A 15,537-nucleotide genomic window follows, 5' to 3' on the forward strand; every position below is an offset into this window, starting at 1 on the left:
AAATTTAAATAAACATATTGTATTTAACTGAGGCATTTGTGGAGTTGTTTTCTTAAAAAATAGTTATATATGAAATTTACCGCAAATTTTTTCTAGCCAATTTCTGACTCAATGGCAAGCAAAACTGTCGCATTTGGGACGAAGAGCAACCTGTAGAGATTGAAGAGCTTCCATTTCATTCGGAAAAATCAATGTTCTCGCGCAATGATAACTGATTATTTCATTCCTGGAATTGAAGCTCGTGATCTCGGCAAAATTCGGTTTCAACAAGACCATATATCGCATCAATCAATGGATTCATTGAGGGAACACTTCGGTGAGCAGATAATTTCACGTTTTGAGCCGGTCGATTGGCCACCAAGATCATATGATATCACACCGTTAGAATTTTTGCTGTGGGAATATGTAAAGTCTAAAGTCTATGCGGACAATCCCGCTTCGATTCTGGTTTTTGACTGACCAGTAACCAGTCGAAATGATCGAAGGACTCATCGAGAACAGTTTTGAGAGAACTCTGCGCTCACTGATCATACAAAATATTCATTTAATTTTAATGGAAATAATAAGATGTTACTATTACCTATTCCAAATGGCATTTGTTAATTATTTGTTGCAATTTATTTTTCGCCTGTAACAACTGTTGTAACATAAGACCATGGAATTTGTTCTAATATTGTATATATGTACTTCAGGGTGGGTAAAACAAAAGGAATGTTTTTGTTCTTATTATTTTTTGTGTTTTTTTTGCTTCTTACACTGAAAAATTGGTTGATAGACACCTCTAAAAAGGCTCTCTAAGGACGAGCTTCTAATTGTAACGAGAAAGTCCTGCGCCTATAGATACAGAGCCTTTCAATAAGGTCGCTGCCTAATGACGCAGCTGATATCACCGGGACTAAAATTCCCTCTCTCTATTTATCCTCTCTGAACTACCCCGTGCTTCTGATGAAGTTCATTAGTACGAAAAGTGTTATCGATGCAACCTCCAAAACGTGGTCAAGAAATCCTCAACCTATAGTTGCGATTATTTTTCTATATAGAGCTTTAGAAGATATTTTATAGTCTCTTCTTCTTCTATCTCCTGACAGCTTCTACAATAGTCATTGTATGATGTTCCTAGTCTGCTGGCATGCCCGCCAATTATACATTGACCTGTTAGCACTCCTACTAGAGTTCTTATATCATTCCTTACAGCTCTTATCTGCATGTGCGGCCATATACACACCTTCATTACTACTTTTGCTTGCTTATTGAGCAAGTCAGGGGTTGAATTCGACGAGACTTAACCATATTTAGAACTTGTTCGTCGATTAAATATCTACTACTAGTCAGATGCTTATAAATCCTTTCTTTTCCATAGTCTGGTTGTAGGGTAGTACTTGTTCTAACTAATTCATCTTCTTCACAGTTACAAATTAGATGTTAGATAAGAAGTACAAACTATGCTAAATGGAAGGGTGTCAAACCGCCCCATATTCTTGCTCCCCCATCGCTTGTTAACGAACCTACAAGTATATATGTTCCTTCATGCTCTGCGTTCTCAGTTACCCAAAGATTCTATATCAGAAGAATTCTGGGCTGTGTTGTAATGAGAAACAAATTATGTTGTGCTACAGTTGAAGAATAGAATTGGAAATAGATTCGCGTAAACGACGCATAACAATGAAATAGTATTCCTTGTTGACAGTTTAGCCGGTCGGAAGGAATTCGTAGTGCACCACACCTCGATAATCGAAGAAAACTGTCAACATAACCTTGATTTTTGACCTGCTTTGACGTTGTTTTTTCTTCTTCGACACACCTTTACGACGATATTAGGCATATTGACCGTCTATTTCCGGGTCGTAAGCTAAGATCCAAGTCTCACCAGTAATAATACGTTTCATGATATCTTGGTGGTCGGAAAGCATTGTTTCACAGACATTAACGCGATGCTGTTTTCAGTTTTCTTAGGCTCAAATGATCTTTCAAAATGGTTTTCACTGATCCAGTAAGATCGCTGTTAATCGTCGATTTTCAAGCACCAATTTATTTATTTTATTGACGTGTTGATCATCGGTTGATGTTGATGACCGTCGAGGGCGTGCTCCGTCGTCAACGCGTTCTCGACCCTCTTTGAATAATTTGTACCAATCAAGAGCACATGCTCCCGAAAATTATCACCGAAGGCCTCTTCCAACATTCTTAATATTTCGGCACAGAAATTTTATTCCGCACACACAATTTAATGGAGCTTCTTTGTTGAAAAATTTCACTCATCGTAAAAATCGCCAAATGCTCTTTATGTACAGAAAGGCAAGCGTAGTGTTAGTGTTTAGGACTAATGATTATTTCGATGGGTTTTCGAGAGAAATTTTAACCAAAAAGTCTTACTATTTTTTACTCATTATATAACTATAGATTCAAATATAATCGAACTTTGGTTCCGTTCTGTATTATCACACATTTGTACATCAAAAATTTTCTAATGTGATTTACCACAAATATTACAGATTTATTTTTATTTTAATTAGCCTATTTGTTAACAACACTCAATCCATTAAAAAACGGTTTTTGCAGCAAAAATATAAAATCACTAAAACAATTAATAATTCCCAATCTCGTCGAAGTGCTCACATACATACAATCATACATATAGACATATGTGAAAGCATCAATGAATGAATGGCTAAAATACCGGTTTGCATTCGGCGCTCGCATAATGTTCTTTCCGTGTTTACGATTCCACCGGTTCGCAGATCAAGCAATGTTTTGCACACCTCTGCACACACGCGGACAGACAAAACACTTTTTCGGCGCCCATAGATGTCGTCACTCATTTCACTCGGAGCGGCGCACGTGCTTCCCCTCCGAGCATTCTTCGAAATGAAGTCGACGTCACAGAAACTCCAAAATACATATTCCAAACGTAAACAAAAACCAAAAAGAAAAAAGTGCAAATAAAAAACAAATAAAAAAAGAAAAACATCATCAGCACTGCAGATTTGTTTCATTACTTTACTCGAAGCTAATTAAACGCAAAACAGCTGAGGTAATTCCCCACAAATGTTCGCTCGGCTGCACAGATGCGATTACATACGGAGCTGGCTGATAAGGCACTAGCGGCTGCTTATCACCAGCCTCAAGAGCAATCGTCGGAGCTTAAGTTGAAGTGTATTTAAGTGGCGATGGTTGCGGCGGCAGATCAGTCAAGCATTTGACGTCGTCGAAAAGTGAGCGCGCCGCATTCGCAAATATTTTTCTGATTTCTACTCAAAAATGACCTACCTGCTGCGTTTCGTGATCTTGACGATCGGTAAGCACAAATTAGTTGCTATTATTTGCCAAATATTTGCTAAAAGTTAATCAATTACTCACTTCGCAGCGCTTCCCGCCTGTTTTGCGTTCAGAATCCAGCCGCGCAGCTCCTGGAACGCGGTACCAGCTCGCTCGCCCGCGCGCATACCCGGAAAGGTCGACTATGTCATCATTCACCATTCGGACAATCCGAACGGTTGCAGCACCGAGACGGAGTGCAAGCGCCTCATCAAGAACATCCAGACTGATCACAAGGAGCGCCGCAAGTTCAGCGATATCGGCTACAACTTCATAATTGCCGGCGATGGCAACATCTACGAAGGCCGTGGCTTCGGCTTGCAGGGCTCGCACGCTCCCAGCTACAACCGCAACAGCATTGGCATTGTCTTCATCGGCAACTTTGAAAGTGAGTCTCTATGAATTGATAGGGAAATGCTTTATTTGATTCACACATTTTCTTTGCTCGCTTTCAGATACGACACCCTCGCAGACAATGCTGCAGAACGCCAAAGACCTGATGGCACATGCGGTGCAAAAGGGTTATCTGAAGGACAATTACACAGTGCTGGGCCACAGACAAACCAAGGCGACTGCCTGCCCGGGACAGCGTTTGTACGACGAAATCAAAACATGGCCCCATTGGAAGAGTCTCTAAATGCCGCTCTCGATGGCGCTATATTCGGTCTTCTTAGTGTCAAGCATGTGATGAAAATGATTGTATTTTGTACTATTATAAATATTATATAGTTAATTAGCTAAAGACAGATAAGACATTTCTTTTATTACGCAAGTCGCAAGTCGCCAGTCAGAGGTGATAGAGGTGTTTAAAAAGTGAGATTTCATGCTTTGAGCTTCAACTATAGCAACGTATCTGAGAATATATATATCTTTGTACAGACATAGCATACTAGAACAGTTGTATTGTAGATAAGAGTATGTGTGCGTTGAGTCCGTATTTACCAGGCGGTGTTTCGTTGGTTCCTTTGAGGCAAGATTCTTTCACTTTCCAGTATACAAAACAAGAGCCAAACAATGTATCCGTATAAGGCTTTGCACGAATAGTGCCTTTGAGGTATGCTGCCTTATGAACAATTATAAAGGGTGATCCATTTCGAGATTCCCTAACTTTGTGATACCACACGGTCTTGGTGGCCAATCGACAGGGTCAAACAGTGAAACTATCAGCTCACCAAAGTGTTCTCTCAATAAATCCATTGATTAATTCGGTGTGTGGCAAGTGATGCCTTCATGTTGAAACCAAATGTCACCGAGATCATGAGCTTCAATTTCAGGCATCAAATAGTCGGTTATCATGACGCGATAACGGTCGCAATTGATGGTTACGTCCTTACCCGCATTATTTTTGAAGAAATGTGAACCGATGATTCCACCGGTCTACAAATCACACCAAACCGTTGTTTTTTCTGGGTGCAATGACAACTCTTAAATCTCTTCAGGTTGCTCATCGACCCAAATGCGGTAATTTTGATTTTTATTTTACATACCTATAAAGCCAGAAATGGGCCTCATCGCTGAACAAAATTTGACTCGAAAACTTCGTATCTTCTTGGAACTTTTCAAGAGACAGTAGAGAAAAGCGATCACTCCTGGGAAAGTCGATCGGCTTCAGTTTTTGCACAAACTGTATTTTGTATACTTTCAATTTAAGATCTCGACGTAAAATGTGTCAAGTCGTTCCATACGTCAGTCCGAGTTGCTGCAAACGAGCCGAATCGACTCTCAACGGTCTTCGTGTACACTCTCAGCTACGTCTGCTAAATTTTCTGCACTGCGTGCTGGACGTTGATTATTCGGTTGAATATTATCCAAAAATTAATGTTGGATCTCAAGATGGGTGATGGTGTTGCTAATAGTACGCTCAGTAGGCCGAGCGAAGCTCGCGAAACACACTCCTTACAGAACGTAAATTTTCGTAATAAAGTTGAACGATTTGTAATCATGTTCAGGCTTTCTTTGATGAACACTGAACAAAAATAATCCTGACAGCTTGACACGACTTACGGGTGATCTGTCAAAAAAAGCCATTGAACAAAGTGCATCTACTTGGATCACCTGTTATATTCAAGCTCCCTTAAACCTTACTAGCTATTCCGATTTTTTCCCCGAAAATGTTGGTTAACCTGTCAGATATACGACTAAAATTCGAAAAAAAATGTCCTGGCTTTCATCCTTGAATGTTGTGAGAGTATAAAATGTTCGGTTACACCCGAGCTTAGTTCTTCCTCACTTGTTGTTTTTTCATTCATCTCATTGTCATTTAGGTTGTTATTATGAATTCGAAATTTTTTTCTCACAGTTATGAAGTAATAAATATTTTCAGTGTACATTATTTATCCAGCGACTCTGAAACTGTTGCAGTTTTTCTTGCTTCTCTGTGATGGCTTCCAAACCGCCACAATTGTTGAGCCACTGAGAAATTTCTTGTTTCTTAACCAGAGAACGTATACGTTCTCTGTCTTAACTGTTTTAGCACAGACAACAATGGAAAAAACTACATTAGCTTCTAAATTGTTGAGTTAAGTACAGTACGTATGAAAATTTTAATTTTACTTTGAATAGCAACCAAATTGCAAAATAATCCGAATTACTAACATATTTTTTTGCATATTCTATAGTATATCATATAGTTCTCTCTAAAACGTCTTAATAGCTTTTTGATCTGATCCAAAATCTAATTCTGGCTTCTTAAATATGACCAAAATTTCGGGTAATATTAAAATTTTTGCCAAACAAAAAAAAAACAAACCATTTGATCTATTTTGAAATTTTTTCAGTAATTTTACTCTAATTGGTCGATAAGATTTAAGCAGATGTTCAGGTTTTTCGGATTTAAGAATTAAATTAATCTCAGCACATTTTCATCGGGATGGGAAATGACAAAGTCTGAGCATTCCGTTAAAAAGCTTGACAATCATGCAAGAAACGCCTCTAGCGACTTGTTGCGCAGTTTCCAGATAACATGCTTCAGCTCCTTTGTAGCACGTTTGAGAAGTGTTTTATCATTAGGGTTTCCACTGACTTGCATGCATGCCGAAGACGTCTCTTCCCTTTGAGCTTCGTCATTACTTCATTTGAGCAGAGATGTCTGTCCCGCTTGTGGACGCTCGGTGTGGTGGCGTACTTATAAGTATATGGGCAGCATTGTCGATATATTTTTCAGAGGAAATGGCGATGTTGGGGTTCGCATTGTTTTCTAGCAAGTAGCAAGTACTCTGGGAGGTTTATTCATTGCGAGTAACGGCGTAGTTGCTACGAACAGAACTGCGCTGTGATCAGCTAGGAGATCCGATCAGGTGGAAGAGCGTCTGTACCTTGAATTAAAACTTTTCGAACGCCTGGCACGTCTGGAACATTTTCGTTAGGTCGGTTGACCAGTAAGTTAGCTTACCAGCTGAATGACACATTCAACCTTTGTTCTAAAACATAATTCAAAAGTGCTCACCATGTGTCTTTGGCATTATAGTCACCACTAGAAATTAATTGATTACCAAATTTGTTCATAATTGGCTCATGCAGTATAAGGCAGCGATCCTTAAATTTCTAAGAGGTCTGGGCAACATGAGCATTGCTACCTGCACCCAGGGATATTGTAAAGGTTCAAGTTCCGTTTTTTTTTCGTTTAAATTAATGTAGGTTAGATTAAGTTAGAGTAGGTTAATCTGGTAAGTCCTTTGCGATATTAGATGGAGTTCAGTCGCTAGGTCCAAGAATAGTAGTCATCCTTTAGAATCCCTGCGCTTGACGCGAATTTTAACCACTCTGCGGCCTCACTATCGATATCTCCTCCAGTGTATCATACTGTGGGGACCCCAAATGCTTACTGCGTAGTCTTGCCAATGCGAAACAAATGCACAAGAGGTGCTCTATTGTTTCCCTGCTGCTCTGCTCTAGACATTTTCTGCAGTTCAACTAATGTATACATTTTTTTATTTATTTAATGTCATACTGCCGTAATTCACCGTCATTTTGTTTTAATGAAATTTAGATAGTGTTTGTTTGTATAATTAAACAGATTCTAAATAGATTGAAATTTACATAACAGCAATAATAATTTTATCCTGGAATTTTACTTTTGTGTGTCACACACTACAAGGGGCAGGCTTACCTTATTTAACCATTTTGCTTTCTTCAAATATGTGTAAATACGACGTTCAATACTTTTTACTTCATTAAAATACATTTTCCACCATTTCATGCTTGACTTTGATTCCATAATGATTGTGAATGAAATATTTGCATTATTTATTTCATTCATATCGCTTGCAGCTCATTTTCGCTATTACAGCCTCGGTTAATTGCAAAGCACCCATCGAGAAACCGAGAAATGACTCAATGATAAAATGGCATTGCGCAAAGGCTTTGAAATTCTTCGGTTTGTTGCGATTTGTTTTGACTTGTTTCGTATGCGGCACACGATGTCGAAAAGCGCTCCGAATAAGCGCGCAAAGCTTGTAAATTCTAGCCGCAGCACTTAGTTGCCATAATTGTTGACAGCTGAAAGTGTTACGGCATGCTTTTATGTGACCAAATGCATGCTCATCAATACTAATCCCACATCAATCAAAACACAACAGCCACACGCACACACACACGCACGCACTCACACTCGCACATGCATATTCGCATGCAGCGAATGTTAGATAACTCATCTCCGCATGCAAATGCAATGGCAACACAACAGTGCACTGTGGTTTGGTGTGTACAAATAGCAGATAACTTCAAAAATCGCAAACTCAATCAGACAGTAAAGTGAAAAATATGCGTGATTGCAAAATAATGTCAAAATATATCAAAGAACCACTTTTCGACAGTCTGTGCTCTTTTACTCCTCAAACGACCACGATTATCGCCAAAGCACAGAGCTGTCAGAAATCCTCAAGTCGCTAGCCGGCAGCGCATGGGAAAAGAACAAAGAAACATAGTTGGCAACATATAAGTCAACATTCCGGCCGGTCCGTATGTGTGTGCCGTACCAATATGGTCGCCTGGATGCAGTGAAACGCATATGAGGAAGCTCCAAAGTTGTCGGAACAAGATGTCTCTTGATGTCTCCTATCGAACATCTACATAGTAGGCCCATATGCTTCCAGTTAAGCAGCATTATGAACTCCTCTCCAAGCAGTTTCTGCTGAGGTGCTTTCGCAGAAATCATCCCTGCAGTCAACAGCTTGGAGCGGTACCGGCTCCTGGGAGCATCAAGGGGACATTTCTCGACTACGCTGACGACATCAAACAATACCCACGACCAGACTTCGACGCAACTAACTTCCGGCAAGCACTGACCGCCATTCATAGTGGAGCCATTAACACCTTCACCGACTCTCTCCCAATGAATGGTGTACTTGGTGTCAAAACACCAACCATTGCAGACGAAGAGCTCGAGTTGTCGCGAGAAACGAGAGTGACCTCTGTGCAACTTCGTTCTGGATACTGTAGCAGGTTAAATTTCTGCTTGTTCAGAATAGATCCTGAAATATCAAATATGTGTACTGCGCGCAATGAGTCCGCGCATGACACTGGCCACCTCTTCGCATGCCCTGCTAACCCTACTCATCTGACACTCCTCTCCCTTTGGTCCGACCCCATCGAAACAGCACATTTTCTGGGCCTACCGTTGGATGATGTCGACGATATCTTAATCCAATCGCTACAACAACAACAACAGTGATCAACATTGATATAAATATCAATTTTTTATTTTGTGTCTTTCATTTAATTTTTGTTTTTGTATTCTATTCATACAAACTTTTATAAAAAAGTTCTATTGATAAAGTAGCAATATAATTGGGGGAAATTGTATATAAGTTTTTGAGTCGACAAACGGTTCTCGGCACCACAGTGCACTGAGGCTAAGACCGCGCGTCAGACTCATACGCCCCGCCGAACCAACTGCACACCCGAATACCGAAGTTTGTCTGTATAATGTGTGGGAATGTGTGGCGCGCGCGCTCATTTAAGCGAAATCAAAATATTGTGTGCGATTTATGTTGATATGCATAAATATTTTGGATATCAGCAGTTTACAATTTTGCTTTCCGATTGCAAATATGACAGCTGCAGCGCTACGTGCTCCGCATGCGATGAGCGCACAAAGCGTGTGCAGCCGAGTAATGGACGGCGCGCAACAAGTTCATTCAAATTGCTTGCAACACCACTCCAGATGTGTAACAAATGCATGTGATTGCATGGCATTACGCAGCACTTGCAGCACTTCGATCGCATTCGATTGGAAAGGAAATAGTTGCCATGCAATATGCATGAGGCAGCAACAAATGCGCTCTATGCAAATACTTCAGCGCGCATATACATATGTGTGTGTGTGTGTGTGAGTGGGTGTAGCAATTTCATTTTGATTTATTTCACACATGCATGGGTTCACAAGCACACACACACATACACGTATATAAGCGCTTGCGACGGCAGTGTTGCTGTGCCCATTAAGGTGGGGCGTGTGTGTGTGGCGGGGCGTATGAGCAACGCGCTGTTAACACCCGATAATTTGTAGTATAAAATGCGCGGTGACCAAGTGCGCGCCATTGCAGTAGCCAAAGCGCCGCGCCAGCAGTCACAAATCACGAAAAGCACAGCCGCGCGTCAACAACTCCTAAAAATATGAAAAATGTAAGTGTTAAATTTTATGGTTCAAAAATCAACTGAATTACTCAATTTCAACATTTCAATTTTCGCTTTTCACTTCTACCTCCCCACCACCACCGCGCGCAGCTCATTTTTTTGCTTTGCTGTAGCGCACTCCTGCACTCCATCGGCAGCGCTGTGGCCAAGCCGGCTCCACATGGCATCACCACCAGCACCACCACCGTCGCGCGCACACCCGCTGTCCTGGCCGCGCCCTCTTACACGGTCGCTGTAACGCCCGTCGTCACGGCGCATAGCCATCAAGTGGTCGCGCACAACTACAATGGCCTCTACGTGCCCGCCGGCTATGTGCCAGCCGCGTATCCCTACTCCTACTCCTATCCGGCGACGACCTACCGCTACGGTTACGGTTATTACCCGGCTTACGGCTATACTTATGGCTATGGCACCGCTGTGCCGACGACGGCCTTGTGGCGGTGATGTGTTAACGCTAATATGCGCAAAGCTCATGCGGGCGCGAGCCGGTGCCAGCATGTGTGTGCGGGTGTATGAGTGTGTGTGTGTGTGTGTGGGTGTCTGCGTGCGGTGAAGTGCGGATTTGCCAGGATACGCGCTGCTGAGTTGATGAGTTTGAGTTTGTTTTATGTAACGGTGAAGCAGCCGCTTGATGTGCACTCTTATCTGCAATATTTTTGCACTTGGCTTGATGTGGCAGCATAGACGGCGGTTCATGAGCGACCGTGCAACGTGTGGGCTTTGAAGCAGCGCGACGGCGTGGCGCGTGTGTCCTTTGGTGTGGCATGCAATCTCTGTGGCAGGCAGCGGCTAAATACGATGTTATGAAATATGTACTCACACGCACACATACACATACACACTTGTATAGGTTAAATATTTTGCATTTAAATAAATAACTGTAAACGAACTAAGCAACGCATATACTAAGAAGACGAAGGCTGGGCAGGCTGTGGCGTATGGGTTGACATAATTGCTTGTTGTTTTGTTAAAGTCTCAAAATTGTTCATTCTTAAGCTTTAGCCTCATATTTCTTATATAGTCTAGTGATGTGAAAAAGTGATTTAACACGAAAACAAGCAAGCTGCACTTTGATTCTTGAACAACCTATTGCTCCGGTCAGAAGAGAGTCAGTAGCAGTGAGGTTTTCAAATTGGTTGTACAGAGAGCAACATATCAGGGATCGAAACAACCCAGTATGACACAGAAACAAAATTAGTCGACATAATGTTATTTGAAAGCTGTGACCAAGAATAGTACTATCTCTGCGGTTATTTTCCTTTCTCTCAATTTAGGTTGAATATTTACCACTTTCAACGAGCGTCGATAACAGCGAATTGGAATCTTTAGGGAGCACATACGCCTACTGCATTCACAGACTAATAACAGATATCCATTCGTGAATCATCATCCGACATGGGGACCTAGATTGCCACCTAACCCAAATACTAAATAGACAATGGTGCTTTAGAAGATACCTGTACAGATTCCAGCACGACATTAGTCCGAATTGTCCGACGTGTTCAGAGTGTTTTACCGGTGGAAAATTTGACGACCCTCATGTGTCAGTCCAAGGAAAATTGGAAAGCAACCTGCGAAGCGACAGCAATCATGACACAACTGAGTCTGGAATAGAGTAGGCGTCCGTCAGTCCGTGACATAGAGGAGACTTAAATGCATTGTTACTCCCACCAAGCAATACTTAATCAGGTGGTTCCGTGGGAGGGTCTGTAGTTGTGAGTAAATAAGGTTTAGCAGAAACTCCGCACTCTAAAAAAAAAATTATAAAAAAAACAGGATATCATGAAACGTATTATTACTGGCGATGAGTCTTGGATCTATGCTTACGACCCGGAAACAGACGATCAATCGGCCGAATATCGTGGCAAAGGTGAGCCGAAGTCAAAAAAACCCGTTTTACACCACGTCGCATATTTCATTGGTTATTCGTGAGTTTTTCGTAAAATTTTCAACCAATATCGTGCCACAACCACGGTATTCTCATGATTTAGTTCCGCCTGATTTCTGACTATTCAGCAAACTAAAACGATCGCTCCGTTGAAATCGTTTTGAATCAACTGAAGACATTAAACTTGAATTCGCTAAGTGCTAAGTCTTAACAAGAAAGATTGTGAAGATCGTCGACGAGATACACACCTTGAGATCACTAATATTACAGAAGTTAAAGTATGGCTATCCCCTCATTGAATAGGACCTGGGCTCTCTTACTCTTGAATGTATTGAATTTTGTACTCTGCCCAAAAACAATGACATTGTATTTATTTTGAAAATTCTTTATTTATTCTTCCAAATCAATTTCATCCCCTTCAAAGTAATCCCCTCCCGATACAATGCACTTATGCCAACGGATTTTCCAATCTTCGAAACACTGGTTGTAGTCACTTTCCGGGATGGCCTTCAGTTCCGTCTTCGCTGCGGCTTGAATCTCCTCTATCGTATAAAAACGGTGTCCCCGGAGCGGTCTTTTGAGCTTGGTGAACAGCCAGAAGTCGCACGGCGCCAGATCAGGTGAATACGGTGGTTGCGGAACGATATGGGTTGAGTTTTGGCGAAATGATCACGAATTACGAGGGCAGTATGGGATGGTGCATTATCGTGGTGTAAAAACCAAGAATTGTCTTTCCACAACTCCGGCCTTTTTATTTTTTTTTGGCCTCGGCTCTCTTTTGGCACGATATTCGCTCGATTGATCGGTTGTTTCGGGGTCGTAAGCATAGATCCAAGTCTCATCGCCAGTTATAATGCGTTTCATGACACCCTGGTAGTCGGAAAGCATCGTTTCACACACTTCAACACGACGTCTTTTTCCAAAAAATTCAATGTTTTCGGTACCAGTCGAGATTTGACGCGCTTGAGGCCCAAAACATCCCTCAAAATGGTATAAGCTGAGCCTTTCGATATGCCAACTTCATCAGCAAGGTCTCTAATTGCTAATCGACGGTTTTTCAACACCAAATCTTTGATTTGTTGAACGCGAGCTTCGTCGGTTGAGGTTGATGGTCGCCCTGGACGCTCTTCGTTTTCGACACGTTCATGGCCGGCTTCGAACTCACTATACCACTTGTAAACATTTTTTTTAGATATAGCCTCATCACCAAAGGTTTTCTGCACCATCCTCAACGTATCCGCAGCAGAAAATTGATTCCGTAAACAAAATTTAATGCAAATTCTTTGCTCAACAAATTTCGACATCGCAAAAAACGAAAAACTCACTTTTAGCAGCTCACAAAACGAAACGTATCTCAAACACTAATGAATATTTTGACATGAAATTTGACATAAATGTGACTGACAGTACTACCAACCTAAAAAAAAAATAATTCTCCAAATCCTTCGACGCGCGCAGTTTAAATTCTAATGTCACCTTATTTTTTGTACATAAGTAAGTACATAAGTTTTCTGCAGTTCGCCAAATTAGTAACCAATTATATCTTCACAATATATTAAACATTTATTTTACAACGGTAAACATATCAGTATCAGTCTTTTATAACGTTCAATACTCGGTTCTTACCACAAAAGCGGTGCAGCTAGAGGAGCAGCAGCATAACGGGCGACGAGTGGAGCAGCCAAAGGAGCGGCGGCGTAGTGTGCACCAACCAGTGGTGTGGCCAGAGGGGCAGCAGCGGCATAACGGGCAACCACTGGGGCGGCTACGGGAGCGGCGGCAACAATTGGAGCAGCGGCGATGCCATTGTAGTTGCGAGCGATCACTTGGCTGCTGGTGGCGGTCACCACTGGGGCTGGAGCGGCAACGACGGCGGCGGGAGCAGCGTAAGCCAATGGAGCGGCAACAAGGAGACCGGGCTTGGCGGCAGCGCAGGCGATGAGGGCGAAGAGAACAACGGCCTGATGTAAGAGAAAGAGAATAAACATATGAGCATTGGCGATTTAGTAAGATTAAATGTTAGCTAAGTGATATTTTAGCAAAAATACTTACGTATTTGAACATTTTGTGTGTGTGATTTAGCTTAGCTGAGCTGCGTCTTGAATCTTAGTTGATGACTGTCTGATGTCTTCTTGCAAGTTGTGCACCATTTTTATATACAAAAGCGACGCATGCAACTTTACTCCAAAACAATTGTTTTGGTTTTTCTATTTTTCAAGTTCAACTCAGTTGCCCTTCAAATAATGCAATTCCAATACATATAAATAGCTCGTTCAAAACGCCACTGAATTTGACTACACAGTTATTTGGCCAATCTTCATTGCAATTCAATGCCACAGTTGTACTTTGCCTTGTCGTTCGTTGTTTGGGTTTTGCATTACATTTTTGAACTAAATTAAAATGTACACACGCACTCCCTTGTAAATTACCCGAAATTTTGTTATGCGCAAGCGCGAAGCGCCGAGGAATGCCCGCCGAGTTTGTGCCTCGATTTTTTATAAATTTGTTTTGGTTTGATGTTTAGTCAAGTTGAAATTCAATAAGCAAGCATGAGTCACCGCAAACAACAATATTAGGCTGTGCAAAAAATCTGCTTGGTATATATTTACGAGTGTAAAAATAAATATTCCCAAAACCAAAATAACATTTCCTTCTAGCAACCGCCGAATCCAAACGTATGAAATAAAATGTTAAAATTCGTAAGTATTTAACGGACTGCAATCATATTTTTTCTATTTTTACAATTATTTTTCAATTAATTTCAGAGCGCTGCTCCAGTCCCAGTGTTGACCGCCACCAGCAGCCAAGTGATCTCTCGCAACTACAATGGCATCGCCGCTGCTCCAATTCTTGCCGTCGCTCCGGTAGCTGCCCCCGTGGTGATGCCCGTGATGATACATTTTTGCCTTTATCGTAGTAGTACTGTAAAATATGCCGTATTTTCTCTTTATTTTGCTCCATGTTTGCGACGCTATAACTCACGAACGACTTAAAACAAACGACAATCAATCAAACACGTGTTAACGCGTGAAATGAGCTTTCCAAAAAGGTATAGCATGACCCGACGCGACGAATAAAACTAGAACTACGCGCTTTCAGCGCCAACTAGCGAAAATACCGCAAGACTTTTTTGACAACCTATTATTATATCATATGGATCAAATGCTTTTGTGAAATTAATGAAAATAAGTTATATAATTTATATACTTAACTATATCTAAAGGGTGATCCATTTAGAAATTCCCTTCTTTTCTTAAAGAAAAAACACACAAACTCCAAATTTAATGAGGAATATTTATTGTCATTCGATAGATCATACTTTGGCAATTGTTTTTTAATGACTGTCTCTTTAAACTGTTGGCCGTATACGGCCGTCTCAGATGGTTTATCCGTTGAGTCAAATTTTTGATGGCTCAGGCATCTGGTAATTGGCGAACGAAACGCGTAATGTTTTGCTTCAAGACCTGAATCAAAGCGGCATTGTCCGCATCGACTTAAGACTTTACATGTCCCCACAGGAAAAAGTCTAACGGTGTGACTTCGCTCGATCTTGGAGGCGGCTGAAAACGTGAAATTATTTGCTCACCGAAGTGTTTTCTCAATTAATACATTGATTGATGCTTTGTGTGCGAAGTGGCGCCGTCGTGTTGAAATCAAATGTCGTCGAGATCAAGAGTTTCAATTTTAGCCATTAAATT

General features: G+C 41.3%; 3 protein-coding genes across 3 annotated transcripts; 2 read left to right on the forward strand and 1 right to left on the reverse strand.

The window, feature by feature from the left end:
* The first annotated feature begins 3,167 nt into the window (after window positions 1-3,167).
* Window positions 3,168-4,066, forward strand: LOC126763704 (peptidoglycan-recognition protein SB1). Its single transcript, XM_050481448.1, has 3 exons — window positions 3,168-3,295; window positions 3,365-3,703; window positions 3,771-4,066. Exons 1-3 carry the CDS (start codon window positions 3,259-3,261, stop codon window positions 3,950-3,952), a joined length of 558 nt encoding a protein of 185 aa, XP_050337405.1. The 5' UTR covers window positions 3,168-3,258; the 3' UTR covers window positions 3,953-4,066.
* Window positions 4,067-9,837: 5,771 nt separating this feature from the next.
* On the forward strand, window positions 9,838-10,840 carry LOC126763711 (uncharacterized). The gene is made up of 2 exons (XM_050481458.1): window positions 9,838-9,939; window positions 10,042-10,840. The coding sequence occupies exons 1-2, from the start codon at window positions 9,931-9,933 to the stop codon at window positions 10,393-10,395; spliced, it is 363 nt and encodes a 120-aa protein (XP_050337415.1). The 5' UTR covers window positions 9,838-9,930; the 3' UTR covers window positions 10,396-10,840.
* Window positions 10,841-13,265: 2,425 nt separating this feature from the next.
* On the reverse strand, window positions 13,266-13,827 carry LOC126761653 (cuticle protein 70, isoforms A and B-like). Its single transcript, XM_050478005.1, has one exon. It carries the CDS (start codon window positions 13,825-13,827, stop codon window positions 13,462-13,464), a length of 366 nt encoding a protein of 121 aa, XP_050333962.1. The 3' UTR covers window positions 13,266-13,461.
* Window positions 13,828-15,537: the final 1,710 nt, after the last annotated feature.

Source organism: Bactrocera neohumeralis, chromosome 6, assembly GCF_024586455.1.
Source record: "Bactrocera neohumeralis isolate Rockhampton chromosome 6, APGP_CSIRO_Bneo_wtdbg2-racon-allhic-juicebox.fasta_v2, whole genome shotgun sequence".
Taxonomy (NCBI): Eukaryota; Metazoa; Arthropoda; class Insecta; order Diptera; family Tephritidae; genus Bactrocera; species Bactrocera neohumeralis.